This window comes from Amblyomma maculatum, chromosome 8 (genome assembly GCF_055883805.1).
Source record: "Amblyomma maculatum isolate TAMU_Amacu chromosome 8, ASM5588380v1, whole genome shotgun sequence".
Lineage (NCBI taxonomy): Eukaryota > Metazoa > Arthropoda > Arachnida > Ixodida > Ixodidae > Amblyomma > Amblyomma maculatum.
Window position 1 is genome coordinate 64,269,458 of NC_139351.1, and position 27,397 is coordinate 64,296,854.

Sequence of the window (27,397 nt, forward strand, 5' to 3'; positions counted from 1 at the left end):
TCCCAGCATCATGCTGCAAGCAACGCAACACACCAAGTGTATGGTGTTTCTCATCTCTTAATTTATCTTTGCGTGTCTTCATACTTGCAAAATGAATGATCAAAAAAGGAGCATATTTCTCCGATAACAATGCAGAAGTATATTGTGTATCTGCTGCAATCTAAGTCCGAATAACATGCCACACATCGAGATAAAAGTTACATTTGCACAACCCGCGTTATGATACCCTTTCGCAAAAACTCATCAGCTCTACGTGCGAGATATGCAAAAGGCAAGCTAGTAACCCGGCAAAATTCCGTGCCTTCAACGTCAGGAATGATGCAGTGCAAAGTTAAGGATTCTGATCTCCTAAAGTTAGTCACAACTGTCGTGTAATGTCGTCACATGTGACTTTGCAACAGCAGGCTGGGTCCTGTGAGCATTAGCATTGGGCGACCATTCATCCCTCCAACAGGACAGGGCTCTTGAGGGGCCGAAAATAGCGAAAAATGACATTTTGGGAGTCAACATGCGGCCCCCCTCCTGCATACATACTAATTTTATTCCCAGCCTAGACCACTCATTCCCCTTCATAAGTGCAAACAAGCTGAATGAATCCCAGCTCTGTTCGTGATTTTGCGTTTCTTCAAAACATAAATTGCTGACTGTCTGCTAGTTTACAAGGACGTATTCGCACTTAGAGCTGATAAGAAAATAATACCTATTGCCTTAATAGACAAAAGAGTGTAATGTAAATTATTTTGAAAACTAACTGACATATAATAAAAGTGACTACACATTTAAACCCAGCATAAAAAACTGATAAAGACTGCATACAGCGTAAAAATAGAAAATTTTCCTAGAGCCCTGTCCCCCCCACTTAAGAAGACTTATCGGAAAGACCATGTGTCTGCCTGTCGGCCAGACATGTGGCAGTGATGGCAAGGGGAGGTAGTACTGCAACCACACAGCAGGTTTTCCCAAAATAAAGAAAAACAACTAAGAAAAAGAAAGTCTAGCTTCATGCCTCTGTAAGGATCGTGTGCATGAGCACAACAGCAAATGTGCCAGCCGTCACACTCAAGCACTACACTTCAGCTCAAGGTTAATGATAGCTAAAGCCAACATTGACTCAGCTGTTGCCTGTTTGTTCCCTACTTCTACAGGAATATCTGTTTCATCAGAAGAGTGGTTACCAGCACGAAAGCCTGCTTCTCCCTTCTTTTTTGCTGGCATAAAACGCCTAGTCTACCCTTCCTATATTGGCATGGATGTACATCCTGTTCATCCCTCCTCCTCCAGCTTAGCAATAGGTGTGCTTCAGTGGCCAAAGCTTTCCACGAAGTTACATCACATATCCCAGTTATAGAGCAAGGGCCCAGCCAAGAATGGCAAGAGCAAGACTCAAGGGGGGGAAACGGACAGCTCACCAGCAAGCCCTATGTCGAGAGTCGGGTCCCCAGTGGGCAGGGTGGGGTTGGTGAAGTCACGGCTCTTGTCGTTGTTGTACTTAACATTGAGGTTGGTGAGCTTGGAGTACTCGATGCGAAGCGTGCAGCACGCGTTGTAGATGCTCTGGCCGTCCAGGGCCTGCAAACGCAGTCGCCAAGACGTCTCCTTGCCAAGTTCCAGACATCGAACGCGCCTCTCCCCCCAAATGCACACAGCAAAGGAGCAATTGAGCAGGCGTGAAATATATTTTGTCAATTTAAAAACAAACATTTTTGAAGCGCTGCACCTACAGCAGGATACAACCTAAGAAAATGGAAGTTAGCTGTAACTGGCCATAACCCCATGATCTCCTGTGTTAGTCCGATAACCAGCCACAGCAGTGAACAGAAGAAACATTGACACTGATAATTCTGTCTTGTGGTTAGCTTTTTATTCAGGTAACAAGAAAAGGCTTAACATAAGACTAAAGTAAAACCTTCAGAACCCCAACTCAGTCCACTTGAAAGAAATTCCGGATATTCAGTATAATTCGTGTACTCCCATAACTTGCAACGTTAATTTCATTGGGCAACTGCAGCCGGTAGCTTGCGACGGCTTGGTTACTTAATTCAAAGACCTGTGTCATGCAGGAGTGCCAGAGTTTATTGCAAAATTGGGAACAATAAAATTTAAACAGCGCGCTGGACTGCTTGCGTTGGGTGCTTCAACCCACAATGAGGAGCGCAACAACTATACTCAGTCTCACAAGCTGTCTGGAGCACAATAGCAGCCAATCAGGATGGTGCGCACTACGTCACTGTGTGTGACCAACGCGCACGGTCCCAGATTCAGTGATGTACAAATTAATGGAAGGTTACTTTAACGGCATTCTGCTGTACTTATTTGTTGTGGTGAAATGGTTTGTGGTAGTCATGAACATGTCAGGAGCTTCACTGAAGGTTTAAGTTTGCATCTGCTTGTCTGTAAGCATTTTCTGTCTAGTCCATAACAATGCATCAAGAAAAGGACAACAGACGAACTTGTTAACATCAAAAGATAGATATACAACTCAAACCTGCTGTAAGTGCCAAACACAATTCTCCCATGACAGGAAGTAGTTTGTTGCGTAAACAATTCTGGCTGCCTAAATGAAAGCTAGGCAAGACTACTAGCCTCAATGATCTCAATGCCTCTGGCTGCTTTGGTATAGTCAAATTTAAAAAACTGACTGTACTGTTCAATGGAGTACCGTATTTACTCGCATAATGATCGCACTCACATAATGCTCGCACCACCAATATTACCACCGCGAGAGTCGTCTGCTAGTAAAGCCCCTCAATAAACTAAAAGTAGCGCCAACTTGTGAACATTGCCGCCCGCCTCCTCTCCGGCGCTCTCCTTCGGCGTTTGACCCTCCCGTTGGCCGAGCACTGTCACGTGTTTGCGCGCGCTTTCTATTGGTGCAAAACGACGCGCGCGCCGATCAAGGCGGCCGTGACTGGCGCCTGCTCCGGAGAGCGCGCGCTAGTCGTGCACCGCGTAGGTGGAGCCATGGTCGAAATATGAGGGGAGGAGTGGCGGTGCCAGAGGAGGAGAGAGGGGATGGCGCTACATTTAGTTTATTGAGGGGATTTAGTCTCCTAGTAGTAACAAGTGCCATCTTTGGAGTGCTACTGAACTTAGCTGGCCTTGTGTGCATGCGCTACCAGGCGGCGATAGTGTGCTCGGGTATATCATCACCATCATTTATGCTTGTCTTTTTTTTTTTTTTTACCTCCAGGATGCTCATAGTCGCCATTTTGAGAGGTTTCCCCGCGTCTCGTTGTCATTGTTCCTTCGTTCCGTCCGTGTTACTTGCTTTGTTCCACCGTCTACAGTGTTCTTGGTGCCGCATCGCGCTGGGGCGGTACGCAAGTTATACAGCTGCTTTTGAAAGCTTTTGAGTACCGGCTACAGCATAGCAACTGCGCTGCTAGCAGACACTTCAACGTCAATGAGTTCTGTGTAGTGCGCTACTGGAGACAGCGATTGCAGTGTCGATACAGACTCTGATCAAGTCTCTGATCAAGAATAGAACTGTATGGTCTGGTATGAGCATTATACCATGGAACGCGGGGAGTGATGATGAGGCTGCGTGCGGTAAATAAAGTGCTTTAGCAATTTGTGCTTTTGGTGACCCTGTACTTTTATTAAAAGGGTAAGTTCTGCTTGAAAGTAATCCCGATTTGCACCAATTTAAATTCGCTTTTAGTGCTACAAAGCATTTTCTTGAAATTTTCCCCGCATAATTATCGCATCCCCCAACTTAGCATCAATTTTCCGTGAAAAAAGTGCGAGCATTATGCGGGTAAATATGGTAATATGCACTCCACATACTATACCCTAGTTAGCAAATGCAGTTTTTTTTAGGTTGTAGTCTACTATAGAACTACACTGCACTGCCACAGTGGCCTGTTCTTGGTGCACTGTTCAGACTTGACAAGCACTATAAAAATTGGTCCCATCTGTTTCTATGTTGCAAACAATACAAATGTGATAAAAAAAAGGAAAAAAAAAAAAAGCATTTACAAACTTACCATGAGCTAATGATGTCATTTAATGCAGTAAATTTCTATATCAAACGCCATTTCTAAAGGGCCCCGCTTCAACATTATTTGAAAGTTCAATCACCGAAGTTATTTTACAACATCCCGGATGCTTGCAAATCCGGATGCTTGCAAATTGGATCCGTCATCACTCCGTTTCAGTTTCCACGGTTTTACAATGTTATGCTGGCAACCTGAGTACCAGAAAAGCCAAACCAGCCAAATCCCAATCCATCCAAAGTAAAAATGTTGAGTTTTTTGCTTGTAGTACTCGTAGGCTCAGAATCACGTCACTGTTTATAGCGTGCTTGTAGCATCTTTCGCGATGGATTAGTGCGGTTAATTCTGTTATCGCATTTTGAACGATGGCATCGCGCTGTGCATAGTACGATGTTCGCTTCAAGAGAAAAGCTATTCTGATATCAGAAGAAATCGAAAATCCTGCGGCAGCTCGACGGCTAGAGGCTAACTAATCTACCACACGTGGGTGGCGGATCCAGCGGGAAGCGATTTTTAAATGCGAGCCTGACCGCAAAGGCTTTCGACGACATCGTCTGGGAGGACGGGAGTGAAAAGGAGGACTGTTTCCTTGTATTCGGCCTCTGACGACGACGACAAATGAGTGTTTTTGATGAGACGGCAAGGGCCATAATGTCTATTAAAGGTACGTTTTCAAGCACTCATCTCTCGTTACATTCGTGGTTTTATTTCTCCCCATTGCTCAATATGCGAAGCCGCCCCTCACGATAGATTCGCGGTTCCGTTACATTCGAGTTAATACGGTGGTAATGCATGCAGTAATAGCATCGGTTACAATAGATCAGCGGAACAAATAAGGAGCCTCAATTAGCACCGCCCCACAGCAAGTTGAAGAATGCAGCTTGTGCACATAATTACCGCTTCTATCACGACTAGCACACTGCACCCCATTGATGGCAGAGACACATGAATGTAAGCTGGAGAATTTTTGCGCGTACACTTTCTTTGCAACAAGAACATTAAGTGACCTCCTTGCACCGAGGGGGACCGGTAAGGCTGGTTGGTGTGCAACTTACCAGCTTTGCCGCCTGGGCACCCATGACATCGCTGAACTGAATGAGGGCCTGGAATGAGTCTAGAAAGGAAGAGAGAGACAAGCAGGCTCAGCAACCATGCACCTCGGCAGACATTGAGAAAAGAAAAACGCAAAGGACCGGCAAAGGTAGCGATGGACAGTCACGTGTGGTCCAAGAGCCGAATTGCAAGGCCGCACGTGAAGCGCGGCCTATTGCTCTACACTACAACCTATACATACGTTTATTTAAAGGGTAGGAGATCCTGAACCTAGCATTATATTGCGGCATTAGCTTGATGCGAGGATGGGATGCAGGCTGAAATGGCTTTGCACTTTTGGGAAATGAAAGAAAAGGGCTGAGAAAGCCGAATAGCCATTTTGCTTATTAAGCATGGTTAGTTTTCAAACATTAGCGAAAGTTGAGTGATACTGAAATGCAGGAGACAAACTTGGTGCAGATATGGTTTAGCTTTCTTCAGATGACCCGCCCTGCCAAATCGCACTGATTGCCATCATGAGCTGGTATGGCACCGAATGAAAAAGTAGTAGGCAGGAGATGTGTGCAACTAGGGATGCGACACCGTGAGAGAGAGAGAAAGAAAGGCACTCACTGCTCTTCGTGAAGGTGACGATCTTGAGGACCTTGCCAGCGCGGCTGAATATGCTGTGCAGCAGGTCCAGGGTGACTGGGTAGATCTGATTGTCTACCACCACGCGCAGCACCGTGTTACTGCCGCCACCTTCACCGCCCTGGTTGGCCTGCGCAACCTTACACAGAGGGGGGAGAGAGAAAGAGAGCGAACCTCATCAAAGCTGAACAACAAACCTGCCCCACAAAAGCAGTTCTGGCGAGACAAGGCAATGGCGACTTTGGTGATTTCAAACCCCCCCCAAGCCTGAGCACTAAAGAAAGGATGCCTTTTTGCAACTGTTTCTACACAACAAGCTTTATTCTGCTTGATATCACTGTGTTTGGTTGCTGACACTTCCCCAACGGAGTGACCAGACAATGCTGATGGCACCATAAACAAAGGGGACTGTCAAATCACTCCAAGGGCTGACAGCCCTTTTTACGCATAGCCACACTGAGTAGGCTTCTGCACTTGTTTGGACTTAACAAGTGTGTTGCCAAAACTATCAATTATCATCATAGCCGAAAGGCGCATAAGGCCATAGCTGCAGTCCTTAGGTTGGGCCCCCATCACTGTCAACTATTACCAAACCATACATCTAAAGCCTAGCTATTTGCAAAACTTGAGCAAACTGAGCAGAATGCTTACTGATGAGATCTCGGTTGGGTTGCTGGCAGTGGGACATGCCAAGGGAGATGATGTATATTCCCTTTCGTGCAAACTCGAGCCTAACTTCACAGTTGTCAGTTTTACAGCTGTGAAAACTTAGTGGGTTTGCTGCACCTTGAATTAGTCGCATTCCATGATGACATTGTACATAATGGTCAAATAAAGTCGTGTACAGTTAAATAACATGGTCCTTCTCTGCACTTGCAGCAATGTGGTCATGTTGAGTGAACAGGCCACCGAAAACACTTCAGAACAATACAAATCATTCACTGCAGGTTAGCTTGGATGCGATGAAAAAAAAAAAAGCGCAAAGAGAAAAAAAACTGAGCAGCTGTCCCATGTCACTTTGTTCCCAGTGTCTACTCCGTTACTGAGAGGTTTGCAAAGTGCTGCAAACTGATACAAAGGAGAACTGGCATCTTTTCAACCATTATTAGGATCGAACAAAAAGAGTGAGACAGTAGATTCTACAGCACCCACCAGGGATCCGTGGACTCCGTCCGTCTTGAGCTCGCGGTGGTTGGAGAACTGGACGTAGACGACGCGGCCGCGCACTGTTGGGGAAGCCTTGGCAAAGTAGTCGACCATGGCAATGGCAGAGTTCTCGTCGACCATCTCCAGAAAGGCCTGGTTCTTGCCCTTGAGCTGAAGCACATTGGTCACCTTGCCAAAGGGCACGCCCAAGTGTACAATGTCCGTGTCCGTCGCATCGTTAGGGATGTTGCGGATGTGCACCACCCGCGATGGCTTGCCCGCACCAACCACCACTTTACCACCCGTGTCCAGCTTCACCTGCGCATTACCACCGCCAACCGCGACAAAAAGGCTCAGGCACACGACACTGGCTTCATCACCAGCATTGCTTTTCCTATGAGCGCTTACCCTATGGTAATGGTCGCTAGTCTTTACAAAAGAAACCAATCAAGTGGAGCAAGCCGATCAGTCAAACTAACAGTCGAATAGCGTGGCGCGCAGCATAAACTGCTGAGCCTGCACCAGTAGCCCTGTATACAGGAACTCAACGGAATCTGGTCAAGTAAACCTTTCAAGTCAAAAATCTACAAAACTGGTCGCCAGGTTCATGTATACACAGTCAGGTCGAGCAAAGTAGGCGGTGGAGCTGGTCGAGCTAACTCGCTTGCAGAGGGTGTGTTAACTCGCTTGTCTAAAAGAATGTAGATGCTATTGAGTCATGGGAGTTGAATTAAGGGGAAATCTGGGACGAAAAAGCTTCCGGAGTGGCTAGGAGCGTCAGTAAAATTCAATGCTGTCAATGCCCTCATCAGTGGCAAAAAATGATATGCGAAGCTCTGGACAGCAAAGGGCAACGGAATGAAACACTAGCAGGAAGCTTGCACAATAAGTATAAATCTTGACCCTAGGCGTCGCCGCTATACTTACTCGCTAGAAGCGAGTTCATAGAGCCATCAAGCAGGTCGAGTAAGGGAGCCATCGCATAATCTAAGCTGGCTTGACCCGGTGCTGCAGAGTCCATTAAGACAGAGCTAATGACAGCATACCAGAACACCATTCCATGGCTCCACAGCATTACTTTAATAACAAGAACAAAGAAAACTGGCTGGAAAAAAAGCATGCCAAAAATGAAGCCATGAAGCCAGGAAATCATGTGCTGTCCATGAATATATATATTTTCTTTACACTTCCATTCACAAGATGGGACACCATTGTGGGCGGGGCGTGACTTTTTTTTTTTTTTTTTTTACCTACGTCAAACTTCCTGACCATATAACAAATACTTTGATGACTGCACTCATAAAATTTCACTGTTATCTCGAGAACATTGTTTTTACTGCTTCAGGCGTGCTGCAGGTCGAGACGTGGTTAAATTTTTTTTTTTTTTTCAGCTACACAATTTTCAGTTACGAATATTTGCAATCTTGCATACACTGACATGTCAGCACTGCAAAAACATGCAATTTCATAAAAGAAATTAAAAACAAACTCAATTTGAAGAGTAAGGAATGTATTAACCTGTAGTAGGGACTAGGATTTAACAAAACAAACTACCCACTGAAATGGAGACGGAAAATTATCTGAGCCTTTTCCCCGATGTTCGAATCCACAGCAGTTCACGAAAATATTCTTTAGATTACCTCCCTGCCAAGTTCAGCAGTGGAACTTTGAAAAATCATAGCAAATGGAGGCATAAAAGAGGATACGACGACTTTCGGAAATTGATTTCATGTCCATGTCTTAGCTATTTCCAAGCCTAACTCCAACCACGGAAAAACAAAAAGGCTCACAGCCAATAACTAACATAGGGCGCAGGGCTACACAACAAATATTAATTTCAAACAAAGATTACACAACTGCAGGGGTACAAATACAGGCCAAATGACAGAAGAAAGATAAGAAAGCAGACATGACTGGCCCCACCCTCCCACCTTTTTAGCATCATTGTTGTTGTCACTGTGGTTGTTCTGTGGGCTCATGATGGTGCCATTGCTCACAGCGTTGGTCTGCGTCAGCAGCTCGTCTGATCCACGCTGCAAAGACAAGGAAAGCGAAGGCGGCGGTGAAGCTCCACGTTCTGGGGCCAGCAGGACACACAGCCCCTTCGCAAAAAGACCCTTACACACAGTAATACAAAAAAGCCTCCAGCTGCTGCAAGGAAGCCGTAGAACCACACTGTCTCTTGCTGAGCAAACAATCATTGAAAAAAATAGTGGAGGTTCAACTATTCTTAAAGCCAAAAGCATTAGCAATCGGCCGGCGCCACACTTGCTGCTGCCGCTTTGATCTTAAAGCTGCGCAATCTATCTGCACGATTCGTGGTTCGAGAGAGAGACCGCAGCCGTGACAGAGAGGCTACAGAGACTGCCTTCAGCAAAAGCGGCTTCCTCTACGCCACACTGCCAGGTGGATTTGCCCGACACTATGCCCGCGGAGGAAACACACAAACACACACAAAAAGAAAACCCGAGCAACGGTCAGGAAATAAAGAGAAAAAAAAAAAGCCATATTAAAAACATAGTTTCAGTGGCAGTCTCAGCAGCACTCGCCCAGATAGCGTATGTGATGGTGCATTTACCTAAGGAGGACTAGCAAATCTGGGAACAAAGAATGAACAACGGGATGAGGCAGACTGCATATGAATTTTCATGAAGATTCAGATGTTCACTGTACAGCGCGAGAGTATGTTGCATTTGGGACTTGATGAAGATGATGATACTTGCTGCATAGCGCAACGGTGCGCTGCAGTTTTGCAGAAGGCGCGACTGGATGCGGCGATGGCATAGCACTCTCATGGCTGGGCCAGGGCAAGGCGGGGTGGGGTGGAGTGGGGTGGGGGGGGGGGGGGGGGGGGGGGGGCAGTCGATTCAATTCTTTACAAAATAAAACTCACCCTCACAGTGAACACTGATACCTTAAATCAGTGGCACCACATCTAGTTAAACACAACTGCCGGGAAAAAATATCATGCAAGTATAAATGATACATAACCCTGATAGCAAATAACATTGGTCGCTGGCATTCGATTCCCAATCCGACAAGCCACGCCCTTTTTGCATTCAGATAGTGCAATAATGTTGAAGAGTGCCCTTAACAGCAACCATGTTCCCTGTTTCCTACTGAACACAAGGAGTCCGCCTAGCAATGCACAAAACGAGACGACTATCAAACGCCACTGGGAAAAGCCAAGCCAGAACAATGGATCTTTAATGCACCAAGCAGCAAGAACACTCTGCTAATTCTGTCAACAGGTAAAAGGCAAGCACTTCAGTGAAATGAACAGAGAAATCAAGATGGTGTAACATCAGTATTTTCACAGCAATGTGCAAAGACTATGTGCCCCCCTTTTTGTCGTCTCGTTTGATGCCATAAGGCCTGCACTGCAGGAAAAAGGAGCGCAATCTTATTGCAAACCACTCTTCCAAGTAGACAGAACAATCAGTCTTCCTACAAGTGCCTGTATCCTGCTGAGGCAGACATTCAAGTAGAGATGCTCACTGCCCTGCTTATCACTCTAGTGGTGCGGAAAGGAGAGGTCAAAACCTCCATCACAGATTGGTGAGAACGCCATCGCCAAAGAAGGAGTGTGCGGTACAGAAGGGTAGCATGACGTGATGACAACGACACTAAAGAAGAGTAAGGGTCTTCCATTAAGACCCTTAAAGGCACAAAAACCTTGTGGGGGTGTCGCGGTGGAACAGCCAACTTGCATGTAAATAGTGGCACTAGTATTTTTTTTAGAAGGATCTAGTTTAAATGGCTTAAATAATGTCACGTTACAGAAGTACATAGAAGAGCTAGGAGAAAAGGACAGTGATGCCAGCAAATGTCATTCAGCAACGAATGCCATCATCCAAGATTCACAATATTGAATTTCCTAGGGCTCGTTTAAGTGCACTGTGCCAGTTCTTTGGCTATGTTAGAGCCTGACTATGGGCAGCACATGTCAATGGCAGTGTAATGTCCCAACACCTGTATGCCACAGTCAGACAAAAATTGGCATGATGAGGATTCAGGGTTAGAGAAAATATTCTCGCAATACGGGTTTGTCTAAAAAGCATGGATGAATAAACAGACTCAATGTCTGCTCGGTTGAAATGACTACTAGCTTAAGCTACAAGGCAGAAACATTTTTTTCTCCCCCTTCAGTCCACATCCGCATACTTTGTCCACGCCTGTAAGTTCGGTGCCAGTTAGTCTTTGGTATGCTCACAGACCCCCAATTTTAGCTTCAGGCTGCTATCAGTAACTTCGTTAGTACACAAAGTGATGCTCTCGTGCCATAAAATCATGTGGGCCTGTATAAACGGGTTCAATGGCAACACTTAGAAAAGGTAACCGATGATTTTGCCCCTTCAAGTACACCAGCAGACCTCCCACCACTGGATGCAAAAACCAGCATACAGAGAGAAAATAGCGGACACGGGCGGCGAGGGTCCTTTTTTTTCCCCGCCGCGGTTCTCATCTGCGACGGCACCCGGACACGTCTGTCCGCAACGACACGCTGTCACACGCGGCGACAAGACGCTGTCGCATCGCCGGTCAGCGCGCGTGCCTTCGGCATAGCCCCGCTATCCGTCTCTGCAGCGGAAAAGAAAAGCAAAGGCGGAGGCAACATGGCGGCAGATAAGTAGCGACAAAAACGCGAGCGGTGAAACGCGGCCGGCCGGCGATAGCGACCTTGCTTTCTCTTTCTCTTTTTTTTTTTTTTTTTTTTTTTTTTTTTAACCGAAGCCCGCGGGAAGGGAATGACTCCGCTTGCGCAAGAGCTAATCGCGCACTCGCTCCGCGCCGCTAGCGCAGCTGTACCGCGCGGCGAAAACGTTGGGCGTCAGAAATAGCCCCGGTGACGGCTCGCGCGAGCGACCGACGATGGAGAAAGAGGGGGAAAAAGGCACACTGTGACAACGCCAGACGCTGCCGCCGGAGATTACCGGGAGCGTGGCAGACGCGCAGCGTATACGGCCTTAATCCGGGCGCGCGCACGTGGAAGGAAGGGCCCCTGGCAAGGCGCCCGGAATTAGCGTGGCAAATTATTGCACGCATCAAAGACGCCCGCCGAACGGTGGAAGAAACTGTATCTACACTGCTAGCCGCGGCCTCTAGCGCACAAGTATGCGCGCGTGCCAACACGCGTGCAGCGAGCGGAAGCCCCGCCGCCAGCGCGGCCAAGGACGGGGCGATGCGGGCAAACCGCGTTTCAGCGACAGTCGTCGGAGCCCAACTAGCGCCGCTTACTCCGTCCGTGAGACCCACACAGGAGACGCGCTTAAAATTCGAAGTGAACCGGTTCGAAACATTGCGTACGCTCGGGAATATAAGGGCACGTCAAATATCTCCAACGAAGCATGCTTTCAGGCAAGCATCGCCACTTTCGGCCGACGGTCGGCGCGTCTCAAGGGCCCGTTTCAACCACACACCGCCGACAGCACGAATTTCCCCGCCAGAGAGAGACTGCTCCCTAGAAACGGGAAACTGACCAGACAACTCATACTGTCTGCTTGGTTTATGACGTCGGTCACCGCGGAACGGAGTCGCGACCTGTCTCGGTGTATGACTAACTCACCCTGTGTGATCAGCGGCCACCCGTATCTCATCCGCCTCCACATGGCTGTCCGCTCCTGCCATGCTCGCCTACACTTCGAATCCCCTCCGCTAGTTACCCTAGGGGGAGAGCTAAAGCGCAGACTACCCGCTCTGTCACGTGTTCTTATCTCAGCAGGGACGTCATACATGTATATGCAGGCCAACGCGGCCTGCATACGTATTACGACCTGACCTAAGCACTGAGCTGGTATATTCTAGGTGGCCACGGCAGCTGTCGTACTACGCAACGATCGCGTCACATACACATCCTAATCTCTACTCAATAAATATATCACTCCTCTCCTATTGGTCGGGTCTGACCGGTGGACGTGTCGACCAATAAATAGGTGCGGCGGCTACAGGTGACAGGTTTTAGACATTTTGTGCGACGTGATGACTGGGTATCTCAGCCCCTGTTCAGGTAAATGCGGCCCAGCGCTCAACCTAACATCCACATACACGGTGGGGGCATGGACGGAGCTGCAGCAATCACGGAAACGATGGAAAGGATCGGGGGGTGTTGTATTACAACACTATTATTTCGAGCGTTTATAAATGGGAAATAATGTAATCAGATTTTACCTGAAACACACCTGATCGGGAAGAAAATCGCCAGCAAGACCCGAACCCATGACCTGCGCATTTCCCGTACGGTGCTGAACAAGGCGGCTAGGTCGCTCAACCTACTTTCGAGCATAGTAATGCCGCGAATAGACTAACCGCGACAACTCACCAGCATCCCCCCCCCCCCCTCCATGTCATGTAGGTAATGTGGAGGTTGCGCGAAACCTTTTTATTGCTACCCATGGCGTACAGACTGCAAAGAACCGAGGCCCTCGTTATGTCATCAAGTACGGAAATCCGGTCCACGCCCCTCTCCAGTCCGAGCGCAGGACCGAGTCACGAAGACAATGACTAGAAAAACGCACGCAACATCAGGGCAATCGGGCAAAACACCTGCAGCAGAGACCTACCCAGCGGTCTACAACTACACGGCGAAAGAGAAAAGAGGCGACGACAGATCCTCTCCCCGCTAAGCAGGGAACGGTGCCAACCAACGCGACGGAAGGCGTCACTCGGTAGCGCCGACGGCACGGCACACAGCCAGTCCTCCATCGCTGCTGCTGTCGGTCGGAGCGGCACGTCAAACGAGACAGCCAAGAATGCGCTGCGCGTGCTTTTGTTTCTTCGGGCTTCCGCGAGCGAAGCGACCGCGGAACATCGGATGAAGCTCGCGTGCATATTATTCCTTTTCGTTTTTCTTCTTTTTCTGCCCTGTCCTCTCGCCAATGTCGAACGGGAACGCGTCACTGACAGGCGCTCTGACGAAACAAGGCGCCGCTGCTTTTCTTTTTCTGCCGCTGCTGCTGTTCTGCTCGCGCCTGTTCTGTCCGGCTCCCTTCCTACCCAAACGCGCTTCTCTTTCACGCGTTGCGCAACTACTCGAAACGGTTCCGTTATTCAGCGCTTTCGGAGTACGGCGCAACAACAGGGCGCTCCATCGCAGACACCACATCAGCCTGGTCTCGACGACGCAGGGGGCAGAATTACGAGCAAAATAATAAAAATATTTTCCAAAGCGGACGGCAGCGATCGCTCACCATCACTGCAGGCTTTTGTTCCAGAGTTGCGAAGGTTCGAAGAGCTTTCATAAACATGCAACCATTTCGTAACAGTGTCGTAACGACTCGCGCGCGAACACTCCAGATATGAGCCTTGTGAGATCAACCCCTTCCCCGCTTTCATCATCACGATCCAACACGACACAGGGGACTATGAGGGACGCCGTGGTGAAGGGCTCCGGAATTATTTAGCGTTCGCCGAGAAAGCACGGCACACGGGTGCACTTCAACAGTAGAGACTTTTAGTATAGCGTATGGACGCTTTCGTACGATAAACGCCAGCAAATTATGGGACGCTACTCCATGTGTTGCATCGGCGCTTTTAGTTGGCCGTACGCAAGCGCGAACGCAAACTACGGTGGCAACATCTAGATTTAAAATAAAAAAAAAAAACATTCATGCTTTTTTTTTTTTTTTTTCAAGCCAAAACTAGCCAAGTCGCATCGGGATTTTAGCCAGTTTCTTTGCTGCGGCAGCTTCGTTGTACTCCCCAACGTTGGTGTTCCCATGTTGAATACTTTTACTACTTTTACCTTGTATTGCCGTAATGGTGAATACCGGCCTCCTATCAGCCCAGTACCATACCCGTACTGCCAAGCATATTTTTATGGATACACACGTGTAAGCAGTCAAGCTAAAGTGAGCTCAAGCCAAGGCGATCCGCTTCATGGCGTTGCCATGCCAACAAAGCAACGCTACTGGTCAGGCTTAGGGACTGCGCTGTCGCCGTTCAAAATTAAAAACAAAGCAAATTATTCACTAAATATTTGAGCTGAATGCTACACGAGGCAAAGCGAAGACCCCGTGTGTCATTTATAGGCGGCAGCGCACCCAAAAACGCGGTAACGAAGACCAATTCACTCTGAAGCGGGCGGCCTGGACGCCGCCATCTTGTCAACGCTGATCAATCGTACGTGAGGGCTGGGCACGATTTACTCAAGTTTCGGCGTACGCTGGCCGATCGTACGAAAGAGCTCGGTCTCTGGTATCGTATAGCGCATGCGCAGTGCGCGTCACGATATTTCTGGCGTGCGCTATTCCTCTGCGTGTGTGTGTGTACGCTATACTAAAAGTCTCTAGTAACTTGCAATCACGCCGGTCTTGCGCTAGCTGCAGCACAAGCATAAATTCATAGTGATCGCCTCACGCAGAGCGCGAATAATAAATAATAAATCACACGCGAAAAATAACTCGATCGCCGCCGGCGGGACTCAAACCCGCGGCTAAGTTAACAAACCAGCTTCGCGCTGCATTCCGACAGTTATTGGTCCAATTCTCCCACGGCACTGTGCTTTGTGCGTCTTCATAAACTTCTATACGGCCAAAGTTCAGCCCAAAAGCGGCAACCTTTGCAAGCGCAAGCAGGATTCGTGGACACTTTAATGACAGCAAAAGAGGCGCCAGGAAGCGCAAAATCGCAAGCACGCCGCAAATCACATGACACACAAAAAATATAAATACTCAATAATTTAATTACCTCTGGTGTTCATTAAGTTCAAAAATCTAATGCTGTCGCGCTGTGACGGGTAAATGTAACTGCGACACCGTAATATACATATTATTCCCCGCGAAGACATGTCAACCTTGATCTGTTCGCAAATGCCCGCTGCGAATTTTCATCCCGACAGCTATCATTGACACTTGGGCTTCGGACGGACATTCTCGCGCACAGCACTTTTTGGCCCCTATATCAGCGTGCCACGACCTGTAATGTTCTTGGTCATGCTTATTTGCTTTCTCAGTAGTTTGTACTCTGCACCGGTAGATGTGTCACTTTCCTATGCATGAGCTCCTCTCGAACAGATTTGAAACATACACGTTCCCCCGTGTTACGTCACTTACGCGAACATTTCCGGGCCCTCGGGCGAGCACCGGAGAGAACACGTCGGTTACGCGCTGCCTTTTAGAAGGATAAGTACAAGCCGTTATTCTCCTTCGCCATCCTCTCCATCGAGCAGCTGGTCAAAATGGCTTAAATGTTCAGAAAACTTGCAGAAGCGCCTTCACTAAAACCAACCTCCACGACGGCTCTCGTGACAGGATGTAACCGCACCAGCGCTACTCGCTGTTCCAAACTGGGCCGCTGTATTGCCCCGCAAATGCGAGGTCACGCACACGAAAAAAGAAGACTTCGGCTCTCATCCGGCCCTGCGAAAATTTCCCCATCATCTTTCGCTTCGTGAGCACGGAAATGAATTTCCTCCTTCCTCCACGGTGGCACACAAAATGCGGAGCGGCACAATTGCGATAGGGTTACGTCCAGCGTGCGTTGCAACGTCTGCGCGGAGACCGCAAAAACTGCTTGGAAGAGACCCGCGAGGAGAGAGAGAGGAAAACGAACACCGAAACCGCTTCACGCTCAAAAGGAAACGCACGCGCTGCGAGCGTGACCGCGCGCCCATTTGTTGACCAACGCGGCCGGCTCGGGCAAGGAAGACGTCCAAGACGCAAGCGTGCTGACCCGGGACGCAGTACCAAGCGCCGCGATACTGCACGCGCGTCGGCCACGTCTTCCTTCCCACTTCCTCTCGCTAGCGGTCGCTACCGCGGTTTTTTATGGGCCCGCCGGGCAAAACGCGCGCGCGCATCCTGCTCTGGGGGCCGTTTGAGGCTGACCCCGGTGATCTGAGACTCGAGACGAGAGAGAAACCCCGGGGAAAACTTCGCGAGAGGCGCACTTGTGGCGAACACTTGAGGGAAGGCGCAGAAGAGGTCGCTGGATCGCCGGCGCCGACTCAATTAGCGGCGCTGACGAAGCACAAATGGCCCGCAGAGACAGGGCGCGCCTGCCGCAGCCAGGCGAAGAGGCGACCCCCGAGACCGCTCGCTTTAAACAACAAACTGGAGGCATGGAAGTAAGGGGACTTGAGTGACTCTCAAATTGGCCAGCGCCTATCTGAAGACGCGGCGTCCTGCCGCCACCACAGCGCGGCTCTCGTGAGCACACCAGCGACAGCCGGATGTATGACCGCCTCCAGAGGACCACAGCGACTCCAAGAGTCTTGGCGGCGCTGCGCAACGCAGCAAATGCACGAAACCGGACCACTCCCGGACCACATCGTCCAGCGTGGACAAAAATGCAAACAAGAGAGGTGTATCAGGAATTTCTAGGGGGCGGGGGAGGTCATAAAAGACGAATTTGAATAGGGCTTATTTTCACCTTCGTCGCGAGACACGCACATCCCGCAAAGTGCACCAACTCAAGCCCGTTCCACATGCTGCGATTTACGACGGTCTGCGACAGAGGTTTCATTTGGTTTATGGGGTTTATGTTCCAAAGCGACTCGGGCCGGTCTGCGACAGAGGTTGAACGAGTTGTTGCCGAGAGACGGAATCTAGACGTGCAGAAGACTGTAGCAGGGGATGCAGTTCAAGAGACAAGCGGCCCACCAACGTACCCTGGGTGAGTGCGACGATACCGGGAGTGGTTGCACGGATGGCGACGTCAACGGCGCTGGTGGGAAAGACGGCGATGCTAGCGGCAGTGGTGACGCTGGTAGAGCTGGCGATGCTGGTGGCTCTACCGAAGTCGGTAGCAACGCTGATAGCTGTACCAACGGTGGTGGTGGCGACAATGATGGCTCCACCAACGGCAGTGGTGACAAGGGTGACGCCATCACCGGCGGCGGTGACCCGGGTGGTGCTACCAACAGCGGTGGTGACAAAGGTGGCGATGCCAATGGCGGTGGTGACGCAGGTGGCACCGGCGACGGTGGTGGCGCCACCACGCCGCGACGCTCCAGTCTCTTCTTGTATCGGCGCATGACAGCGTCCAGGCGATTGTAGACTCTTGTCGCTAGGCCGCTTCGTTCGCTTGACGCGTCGCTCGGCGCGACGCTTCAAGAGCTTCAACTCCACGAGCTTCTGGTCGGGAGGGGGCCATCCTTTGGCTTCAGCGTCGACGCGATCCATAGCATTCACCTGCGCGGACCGGACAAGATCGAGACTCGCTCCCCGTACGCCCAGGTGTGCGCCGCGGCCGGAGGCGACGATCCCCTTCCTTTTCCCGCTTTCAGTATTCGCCACGACGGTGGGCGCAACGTGCTGAGAGCTAGCGGGAGCCGGCGCTGTCGCGTTTCTCCAATCCATGCACCCGCAAAAACTGCTTCAAAGCCAACTCACGTCAGTCGAACTGGACCTCCCCTATGAATGTCAAGTGGCAACAGTGACCCCCACAACAAATGCGGCCAGTCCACTGACCAGTGAAACTGAAAAAGGCGCCCCGCAAGCTCAAGTAACAGCTCGCAAAAGAATAAGAAGACCCGGATATTACGCGCTGCAGCAGAACATTTTAACATACCGCGAGGCGTATTGTCGTAGCCCTTCTTCCTCTTGTAGCCAGTCTTAAGACATTCGCATCAGTGATACTGGATAATGCGATGAAACGCACTTTTTTCCGACACAGTTGGTCTGCAGGCCGAAACGACGGCACACCGAATAGAGCTTGTCAATTAATACTCCTACCGGTAATTTCCCTTGCTCCACCCAGTCTTCACATTTGAACATCGGCGCTTCATTTCTGGCATAGTCTAACATGCCAAGGGAAATAAAACAAACGGTAATCGCTAGAAACAAAAGGAAGACAAAATGGGAAATCGACTTATGTATTCATATGTGCGCTAAGTTCAGATACAAATCAAGACCAGAGCACTAATGTGCTGCCCAAGACGGCTTTCCCACCATCAGCGTCGGCTTATCACACTGAAGTGTCAGTCAACCAAATTGCGTCTGCCGTCACATCGCATACGGCTGCGCATACGTGCCATTTGACTCATTGCGACGCAGCCCTGGCGCATTCCAAAGCGCAAGGGTTACGAAGCACTCGTATCCGCCTGTTTCCACTGCTGTCTATATAGTGCAATCGGCGGTACTGGTCGTGTAGCCGTGGCTCAAAATCCGGCTGTCGAACGGTACCCTGAAAACGATGTCGTGTGCAGAACGTGGCATTAACAAGATGATATACATAATTTGTTAAAAGTGTAATAGCGCTGCTGCCGATTGCAGAGCAGTTAGAAGGATATAGCGGCATCTTCGATAGCGTGATTTCCCGCTTCGGACGAGTTTTAAAAGTGAATCATGCACTATTAAAAGAACAAAAGCGCTGTACTTTGTTAAAAAATTTGCTCTTTCCTCAAATTGAGTAAATCCAAGTAACTACGACGCTGTGGCGCACTAAAAAAAAAAAAAAAAAAAAAAAAAGAATAGCATTCGCTTCAGACCCTCCGAGGAGATACCGTGTTATTAGCAAGGAAAGGGCACGGCACGACGCCATCATTCACTAACACCCGAATTTCTTGATTAATTTAAAATGCAAATTTCAGATTAAAACGCGAGTTCTTCCCTCGATACTGCCGCCAAATAAAGTGGCGAGATTTATCGGAACATGTCAATATCTTTATATTTCCAATATTTTTACACCCGTGTCCTGCAGAAGACTGCACCTTTAATCAAGTACTCCCCAACATGCCCACTAGGCAGCCGCGTGTTGGGCGCCACCGCACCACGTGAGCGTTAGTTCCCTTTCTCAGACAAAGGGAAGACTGCCCGCGCGCGCTCAGAGGTAAAATGGCGGTTGACTGCCCGGCCCGACGTCGAATCCCAGCCGCGTTTCGACGTTCTTGCGCTGCCGTGCGACGTCAGCGCTAGGGAGTTTTAGTTAGGGGAACAGGGTAATTGCGGAGTGCGAGCGCGCACGCTCACAAGCGATTGCCGCACCCTTCGCCCATTCATCGCAGCATTCCGCGCGAGCGCTTCCTTATTCTAAAAGAAGACGCAAGCTGCGTGCGTGTGCCACGCGCGTAAACGTAAGGTCTCTTCGATATGGCTGCACCAGCTGCACTAGTTCAAGTAGTGCAGCACCGCAGTCTTCGTTTTGCAGGTGCCGCGCGCCCCGCCTGCATTTCTCGTTTTGTCAAGGCACGAGTTTTCGCCCATTCTGCACTCGCTCAAGAGGAGGTGCAGAAAAAAGTGCAGCATGGCGTACGGGCCTCTCGGCCAAGAGCAGACGACGCTGCGCATCGTTCTGCACATAGAGTTCCTCACACTAACTAGAGGGAAAGCTGAGGGCGCTGCACTTCAGCCACCATGGGCGCGCTAAGGGTCATGGTTCGGTGTGCTACTTGTTGCGGGACAGTCGGTTCTTCTCAGATGCATGGAGTGGCGTTACTATAATGTTTTTTTTTTTCATCATCATCATCATCTCGAGGTGCTTACATAGACCGCAAAAGCCATAGTAGCGAAGGCGCAAAAGCAGACGTCGCCAATAAAAGGCTTCTGTTTCCCGAAATGCCACTAAAAACTTTCTTAAGTAATTGCACAACCATAAATAATTCCAAAACGTTTTTTTTTTTTTTCCTTTTAAGGTGTGCCTATTAAGTGCGAAATATTGGTATTTGTGCATTTCAAAACTAAACCAATAGGAGAAAAAGCCATCGCTTATTTTGGATAAATCTCACACTGACTGACATGCTGTTTCTCTCCCTTTTTGTAATTTATAGTCACAATATGCAATGTTAAGACATTATTTACGGTAGAACAACGTTTATCTTTGCGTTAGTTTTGGCCAAAAGTTGTAGTTCTGCACTCCGGCCCATGATGCTTTGAGCGCCCATGGGGGCTGAACTGGCCGTCTGGGAACTCCATGTAAACTCCCATAGAAGGCAGCACAGCTTTCCCTCTAGGTAAGAGTAAGAAACTCTATGGTTCTGCAGAGCTAATCGTTAAGTCCGTCTCCTTCAGAACCAGGATGGTTTGCTGCTAACGGATCCGCGAATGGTTGCGTATACAGGGTAGTTGGGCTGCATGCTGGTGATTAACATCTTGTTGATGGTCAGGAGCGTTAATATGTAATTGTGGTCACATACGTAGCGGTATGTACGTGGCCGCGATACGGCACCTTCGCGCGCGTTGTCCCATGTAGTATTTTTTTATCGTGTTGTGCGGCACTGGTATTGACCTAAAATGACGGGTAGCTGCGAAATCGATACAGTTTCTGTCGTGCCAGGTGTGTGTGTGTGTGCCACACGATAGCGTGCGCAGGCAGCGACTCTGCGACATCAAACTCGTCGCCCACGGAGTACATAGACGTTATGAGAGTCGGTGTATACACCGCGCAACGAGGTATGTGCGTCTTTTCAGCAGCTAGCGCTTTTGTACAGAAGTCAGCGGAATTCCTTGGATTTATACCGCTGAATCAATCAAACGTCTCGTCTTATTTAAACCAATACTCGTGGCAACTGCTTACAAAGTTAATTCTCTCGTCCCCAGGCGCATGAGTGGCATCTTCGCAGACCGGCTGATATAACGATCGCGCAGTCGCGCGTACGTTGGTCCCCTACTGAAAAACCACAAGTTCTACGGGGCAATAACCTCAAAATCTCATCTCCGCATAGACTCTCATACGGTGCACATAATTACCATAAAATATGGTACATAATTTATGATAATGTACAAGAAACTATGAGACCTTATGCAATTATACGCGACTTGTGTGTGATTTCTTATGTGAAATGAGTGAGATTGTGTGAGAAAATGTGAGGTCATTGCCTCATACAATTTTTTCAGTAGGGTCATTTAATTGGTCGCAGTCAACGTCACTGTCACTGTTAGTCGTCGTCACTCTCCTGTCGAGTGCAGTAGGCCTACGGCAGCTGGCTTCGAAATTGGACGTGATCATGGACGTGGGACCACGCGACACATGAAATGTATACTGCGCGCACGCGTCTGCTGGGTTGACCGCTTGGCACCGCTGCAACACTTTTCAGAACTAGTACAGCAAGTGCAAGCCGAATTGAAGAGACCCGTAGTAAATTTGCCCTCAGAACGACCTCAAAGGATTAGCAGTCGCTTTTAAGCCATAATCGACGACTGGTCTCGTAGAAAAAAAAAAAGGCGTACACACTTCGCGCCAATCGCCTCGTAGTCGCGGTGTGACCTCAAATGGGGCACGTACCGTCGTACGCAAGCCTTCTCAAGAAAATTGGCACTCGAGAACTACTTCAAGAAGCATTATGACCAGGTTGCCCAATGGGAAAAGGCCTAGAAAGCTCAAATACTTTTCTCCCACCTCAATGGGCCGTGGAACTGCACAGCTGCAGGTGCAGAAACACACAGGACACCAGGGAGGTCTACTACCGAAATACGAAAACAGCTGAATGGTGCATTCCGATTGTTCGGTAATATGGAGCGCGCAAAACTGCATCCGTATTCCATCTGTCGGTACTTGAAGGAAAGAGAAAAGTTCCGTCCGAAAGATCCATAACGGGTTATATAACGGTGAAAGCTAGACTGGGGCTACTGAGAAAATAGAGCGAAAGCGAACTACGCGTAGCAGCGCACTTCACGATGCGCCAGGTGACGTTATCACTCGCTTTCACTTGCGACTTCGTTTCGCCACCAAACGGCAAGAACCGCGGAAGCGCGAGTGAAGCAAAGCAGTATGGGTAAACCGTAGCCGCGTATGTCTAGTCCCTTGATTGAAAGACGAGAAAAACACGACAGCTGGGTCTTTCTCCTCGCACCCAACCTGCACGTACGAAGCAAGGCCAAACCCGCAAGCTCTGAACGGCATTCACACCAGGAAATGGGGCCTCTCATGGTGAAAGCAGACCAGCGACCACAAGTCATATACACGACCCTACGTAGACGTTGCGTTCCTCGAGTTCAGGTGCCTCAGAACGTTGCAAGCACATCGGGAGTGTTATTTTCTCACACATGCAGTCACCTTTTTCGATACGAAAAAAAAAAAATAAATAAAAAAAGCAAAGTCGGTAGTCTTCAGGGAGAATGTATTCGTCTCGCTCAGTGAGCCTTACTGCAATTTCATTTTAGCGCCTTTTAAAATGACCCCAACGAGGTCGTCTCTACTACGGGGCCTCACACAGGCTGCGAGCACCTCTCCGTGATGCTGAACCCAGCCACACAGCCTACCTGTACCACCGCAGCACGTGGCGCACCTCCGCCCTTCAAGCGGGCAGGGCCCACCGTTTCCGCCAGAGCGGGAAATCGATGGAGCAAGAAAAGGTCGGAGAGGCTCGCGGAGACGCGGCTCCCGATCGCCATGGCAACCGTGGAGACGATGGGTGGGGGGCAAAGCCTACGCGCAGCAGCGGGCAACAGACCGAGCAAGAGAACAAACAACCGACCGACCGCGGACAGTAGCGGCAACCCGGCTAGTTCATAATGCATGGGACAGCGGCAGCAGCAGGTACGACGGGGGACAATAAATGGGGAAGAACGACGAGGCACTACCGCAAATTGATTCGCGGGCGACACGTGCGGCCCCTTGTTCGCTCAATCCACGCGACGCAATGACGCTGCCCGCCGGTAACACGTGACTTGCCAACGCCGAAGGTTCTAGGGACGTTGTCTCCCGGCGACAAAAGCTGCCAGTTCTATGTGGTGTTATGGCGCATAATCAACAGCGGTTCTTATATATGAGCCAACCACGGTAGGATGTCTAAACACATGTTACAGACTTTAAAGTTGTTGTCTGGCGAGCCGAACCTTTACTAGTTGGGGACGAAAGAAAGCGAATGCCGCGACTGTCTGCAGTACACACAGCAGGACTTTTACTAACATTCGAACGCCCCTATATAATGAAACAACCTATATAACCAACCATTTCGCACGTACCGATTCTTATTTTTCGTATGTACCGTGATGGCCTGCACAGCGAAGGCCACTGCAACGAATTCGCCCCTTAAAAAAACATTCCGCGACGGCTGAATTGGTCACACAGCCAACGCGTTCAGAGACACCGCATTGCGCTCCGCACACGCCTTTGAACTGCCATGTGCATTCGGGCGCTCCCCGCAGGCAGAGTTCTACCTCTGCTGAGCACAGTGCCATTAAAAAAAAAAGCGCAGCGGGCACCACAACTACACATATTGAGAAGAGAAAAAAAGAAGGGGGGGGGGGGGGGGGGGAGAGAGAGAAAGAGACAAAGGTAGAAACAGCGATAAGCATGCCCCAGTAGGGTGGCCGGGCTTAGTAACGAGCTCCTGTAAGCCAGAGGGAAGACAGCCACCCGTTTTGCCCCAATTCCAATTTAGAAACGCCCAAGTGACGCATGCTTCAGCGAGTACTTGCCGGCGCTTCTTTTCTCAGCGCATTTAGTAGGAGTACACATTGTGCGAAACTACTTCGACGAGAAAGAGCCACAATAGCGCTCTTGGATGCCCAGCGGATCTACCTTGCTTAACTCCCGCGCATCGCCGCAGAGCACACAGGGTACATCGATGCGATAAGGCCGGCTGCAGAGGCACATTTCATCGGAATAACTGTCTAGAAGGGAATTAACGCCTTCTTTCATTAAAAAGGTGTATCTCCAAATGATAAGAACAAACGTTTTCCTTCGGTGAACGAGCTTACCGCGCTCTACTGAGCGCGATACGATGCGCGCGACCTTTACAACGAAATGGCCTGTATAACGAACGGTTGTGAAGGCCTCGAGAGCGCGTCGTTACAAACGCGTTCGGCGGTAGTAAAGATCGCATCAGTACTATCGGAAAGCACCTGTTTCGCGGTCGCGATATCTGTGATCGCATTCGGTAGGTGGCCAGTTGCAGACTACGCAATCCAAGTGCTTCCTGCATCGGCTCTAGGCTCTACACTTTTTTTTTTTTTTTACTACAGGGCTGAAGTACGACTTCACTACGACATTCCGCTCAGTAACGGCTCAAGGAACTGAAAATGCCATCCCAGTAAATTCGACCACGTGACACGTGCGGGAAGAAAGCCGGGGCTTAAAGTTGCGGTGGAAGAACCAACGCTACAAAACGTCTATATCTGGTGACCCTGTCCGGGACACCAGATACACACATTACGGTAGTAGCAGGCACAAGACGCTAGCAGCCGAATACAACAACAACCGCAAAACTACCGGTCCTGTGACCGGTAATCAGACATGTTAAGCAAACACACACACACACACACACACACACACACACACACACACACACACACACACACACACACACACACACACACACACACACACACACACACACACACACACACACACACACAAATGAAATTCGAAATAAAGAGGGGGCAAAGGGGAATATGAAGTTGGAGTTTCTACAAGAAAGGGGAAGCCAAGGCAAAAGGCGACAAGCCTGACTGGGCCTTGGTGGACTTGGCGGCAGTTTCATCTTCCAAACGAGCACCCACTCGAGGCGCGCATCTAGCTAGAAACACGAGCCTGTTGAGCGACACTCCGCACACCATAGAATTCGAAAGCGACCGCGTCCCCGTTGCATCCTCCTCCGGTCTCCGACGCTCGCTCGTACAGCGCAACGGCGCCCAACGGCGCGGGGGCAGCCTGCTGAAGAGGCAACCCCGAAACGCGGCCGGTCCGCTAATCCCCCTTCTCGCAGCCAGTCGTGAGGAATGCGCCTTGCGCAAGCAGAGAGCAGCACGACGGCTGAATCCGGGCCGGGTCGGAGGTCGCGCGCAAAGGAACAAAAAAGGCCCGGGGCGGTCGACAAGCTATTGGTGTCGCGTAGAAACAACACCACGACACCCCGACAAAAATTCCTAGGACAGCACCTACTGAAAAATTCGAGAGGCTAGAGATCGCCCCCCACACAAGGTACTGAAGGCCAGGGGAGAGGTTCAGTGTAGAAAGAAACGCGCTTTGGTTTTTTTTTTTTTTTTTTTTTTTTTTGAGCCTGCACACGTGTAAGCCCATCCGTTATGCCTTCTATTTTGCAACTTCCGAATGAGGCGAAGAGCAAAAACCAGTATATTGCCCTCTCAACACAATAGCAGAGAAACAAAAAAGACAATCCTTGTCGGCTCCGAGTAGGTGCGATCAGCTCTGTCGGCCATCACTGCCCATTGTACAAGCCAGCACGCTTCTTCCGTTCTGAAGTAAGCGTGGCCTCACGGACGGCAGCCAGTGTGGGGCGGTTGACACGCCCCTTTCACCACCACCACCTTGATCCCACCCCTCATTCTCACATGCGCCCCGACACTCCCCAGAGAAGAGAGGCGGGTGAAACCACATCCGGATGCAAGCACACATCCTTGCACCACCGCCTGCGCCACGTGGTGCCGCGCCCCACCGCGCCCACTCGGGGCTCCGTGGGCGCCGCGTTGTTCACCACCAAAGAGCAGCAAAATTTTCGCCACAACGAGCTACGTGACGCTGGCTGCACCACGGGTTAAGTGCCGAGACATGCGCGTAAAAGCATGCACAAAGCGTCGCTCGCCCGCACGGACACAACGAAGAGGCTGTTCCTCGGCCAAGACGACGCCGCGCCCGTTCCACCCAGAAGTGCTGACGAGTGCGGACGTTTGCGGACGTTTGCTGATGGTAGAACGAAGACTGGGTTTGTTCACATATGTTTACCAGGATGAAGAACGAACTCACTAACGCCCGGACAACTCAGTTTCACAGGCTTCGTATAACCATGCCCGGACTCAAGCGGTGTCCAAAGAGCTCGAGTCTGGTCATGGTGCTATTCCCTAGGTTCCCCAGCTAAAGGGCTGGCCGGTCGTCGGGGTAGTGTCCTGATCACATCGCGCACCTCTCCCATGACGACATAAAAATGACGGTCGATCGCACTTCGCAGCCATTTGCGCCGAAGCTAGACGGGAGATTTTCACAAACCCTGGTTTACGAAAGTAACATTTGTTCAGCCCGAAACCTGTACTATGTAAACGCCGTCTTCGCGTAGCCGCCACTTATGCACGGAAAAAGAACCAGTGCAGGCTCTTGCCTAGAACATAGCCTCCTTTAAAGGAGGCTATGCCTACAAGAAGTCGCTGGGCAGCACTTGGCAAGCATACGACATTCTGGCCGATGCAATGTGCCATAAATGTGCATCGACACATTTGCTCAAGTGAAATGTCGAGAAATTTTTTCTTTGGTTACTTTTCATCCCCAGCTGCCCCACACGCACCGTACGTTCAAGGAAATAGACAGGTTTAGCTTGCCGGAGACGTACTCTGACCGAACTGACGTCACGGGGGCAAATTCCGAGGAGGAGCATTCCTAGACCAGGCGGCGCCAGGCGATTCGGAACGAGGGCTATAGAAGGCTGCTGCAGCACGCGACTAATGAACGTCGCCGCGACCATCGGCCAACAAAACTGTCGCCGACGGGTGCGCGAGGAACAGAGGCCGCTACCGCGGTCAAACCGAAGACTGCGTCACAACTAAGCGCGACCATAGGCCGTATGACTAATTTACACGCAACCGTCGCTCATACGGAACTACGGCACCTAATCATTCGGAAAGCCATTGATTGATTGAAAACTTTATTTAGTGCATGGGAGTTCTCGGAGTTGTGGGTGGTCCGCCTATTCCGGCAGCCCAGTGGCCTGCGCCGCAGCGTGGGCCCTGCGAACCAGTCCTCGT

The 27,397-nt window shown here is 50.0% G+C and overlaps 1 protein-coding gene across 8 annotated transcripts in view; it reads right to left on the reverse strand.

Annotated features, from left to right (window-relative positions):
- heph (polypyrimidine tract-binding protein 1 heph) overlaps window positions 1–27,397 on the reverse strand; it is a 134,686-nt gene that overhangs the window by 22,971 nt on the left and 84,318 nt on the right. For 7 of the 8 annotated variants that reach the window (XM_084576346.1, XM_084576341.1, XM_084576343.1 and 4 more), the window contains 5 exons: window positions 8,756–8,857; window positions 6,831–7,142; window positions 5,661–5,817; window positions 5,051–5,109; window positions 1,410–1,569 (listed from right to left, as the gene is read on the reverse strand). In XM_084576346.1, the coding sequence (XP_084432472.1) occupies window positions 1,410–1,569; window positions 5,051–5,109; window positions 5,661–5,817; window positions 6,831–7,142; window positions 8,756–8,803 (736 nt within the window). In that variant the 5' untranslated portion in view covers window positions 8,804–8,857. The remainder of the gene's footprint in view (window positions 1–1,409; window positions 1,570–5,050; window positions 5,110–5,660; window positions 5,818–6,830; window positions 7,143–8,755; window positions 8,858–27,397) is intronic. The other variant, XM_084576340.1, reaches the window with a different exon arrangement.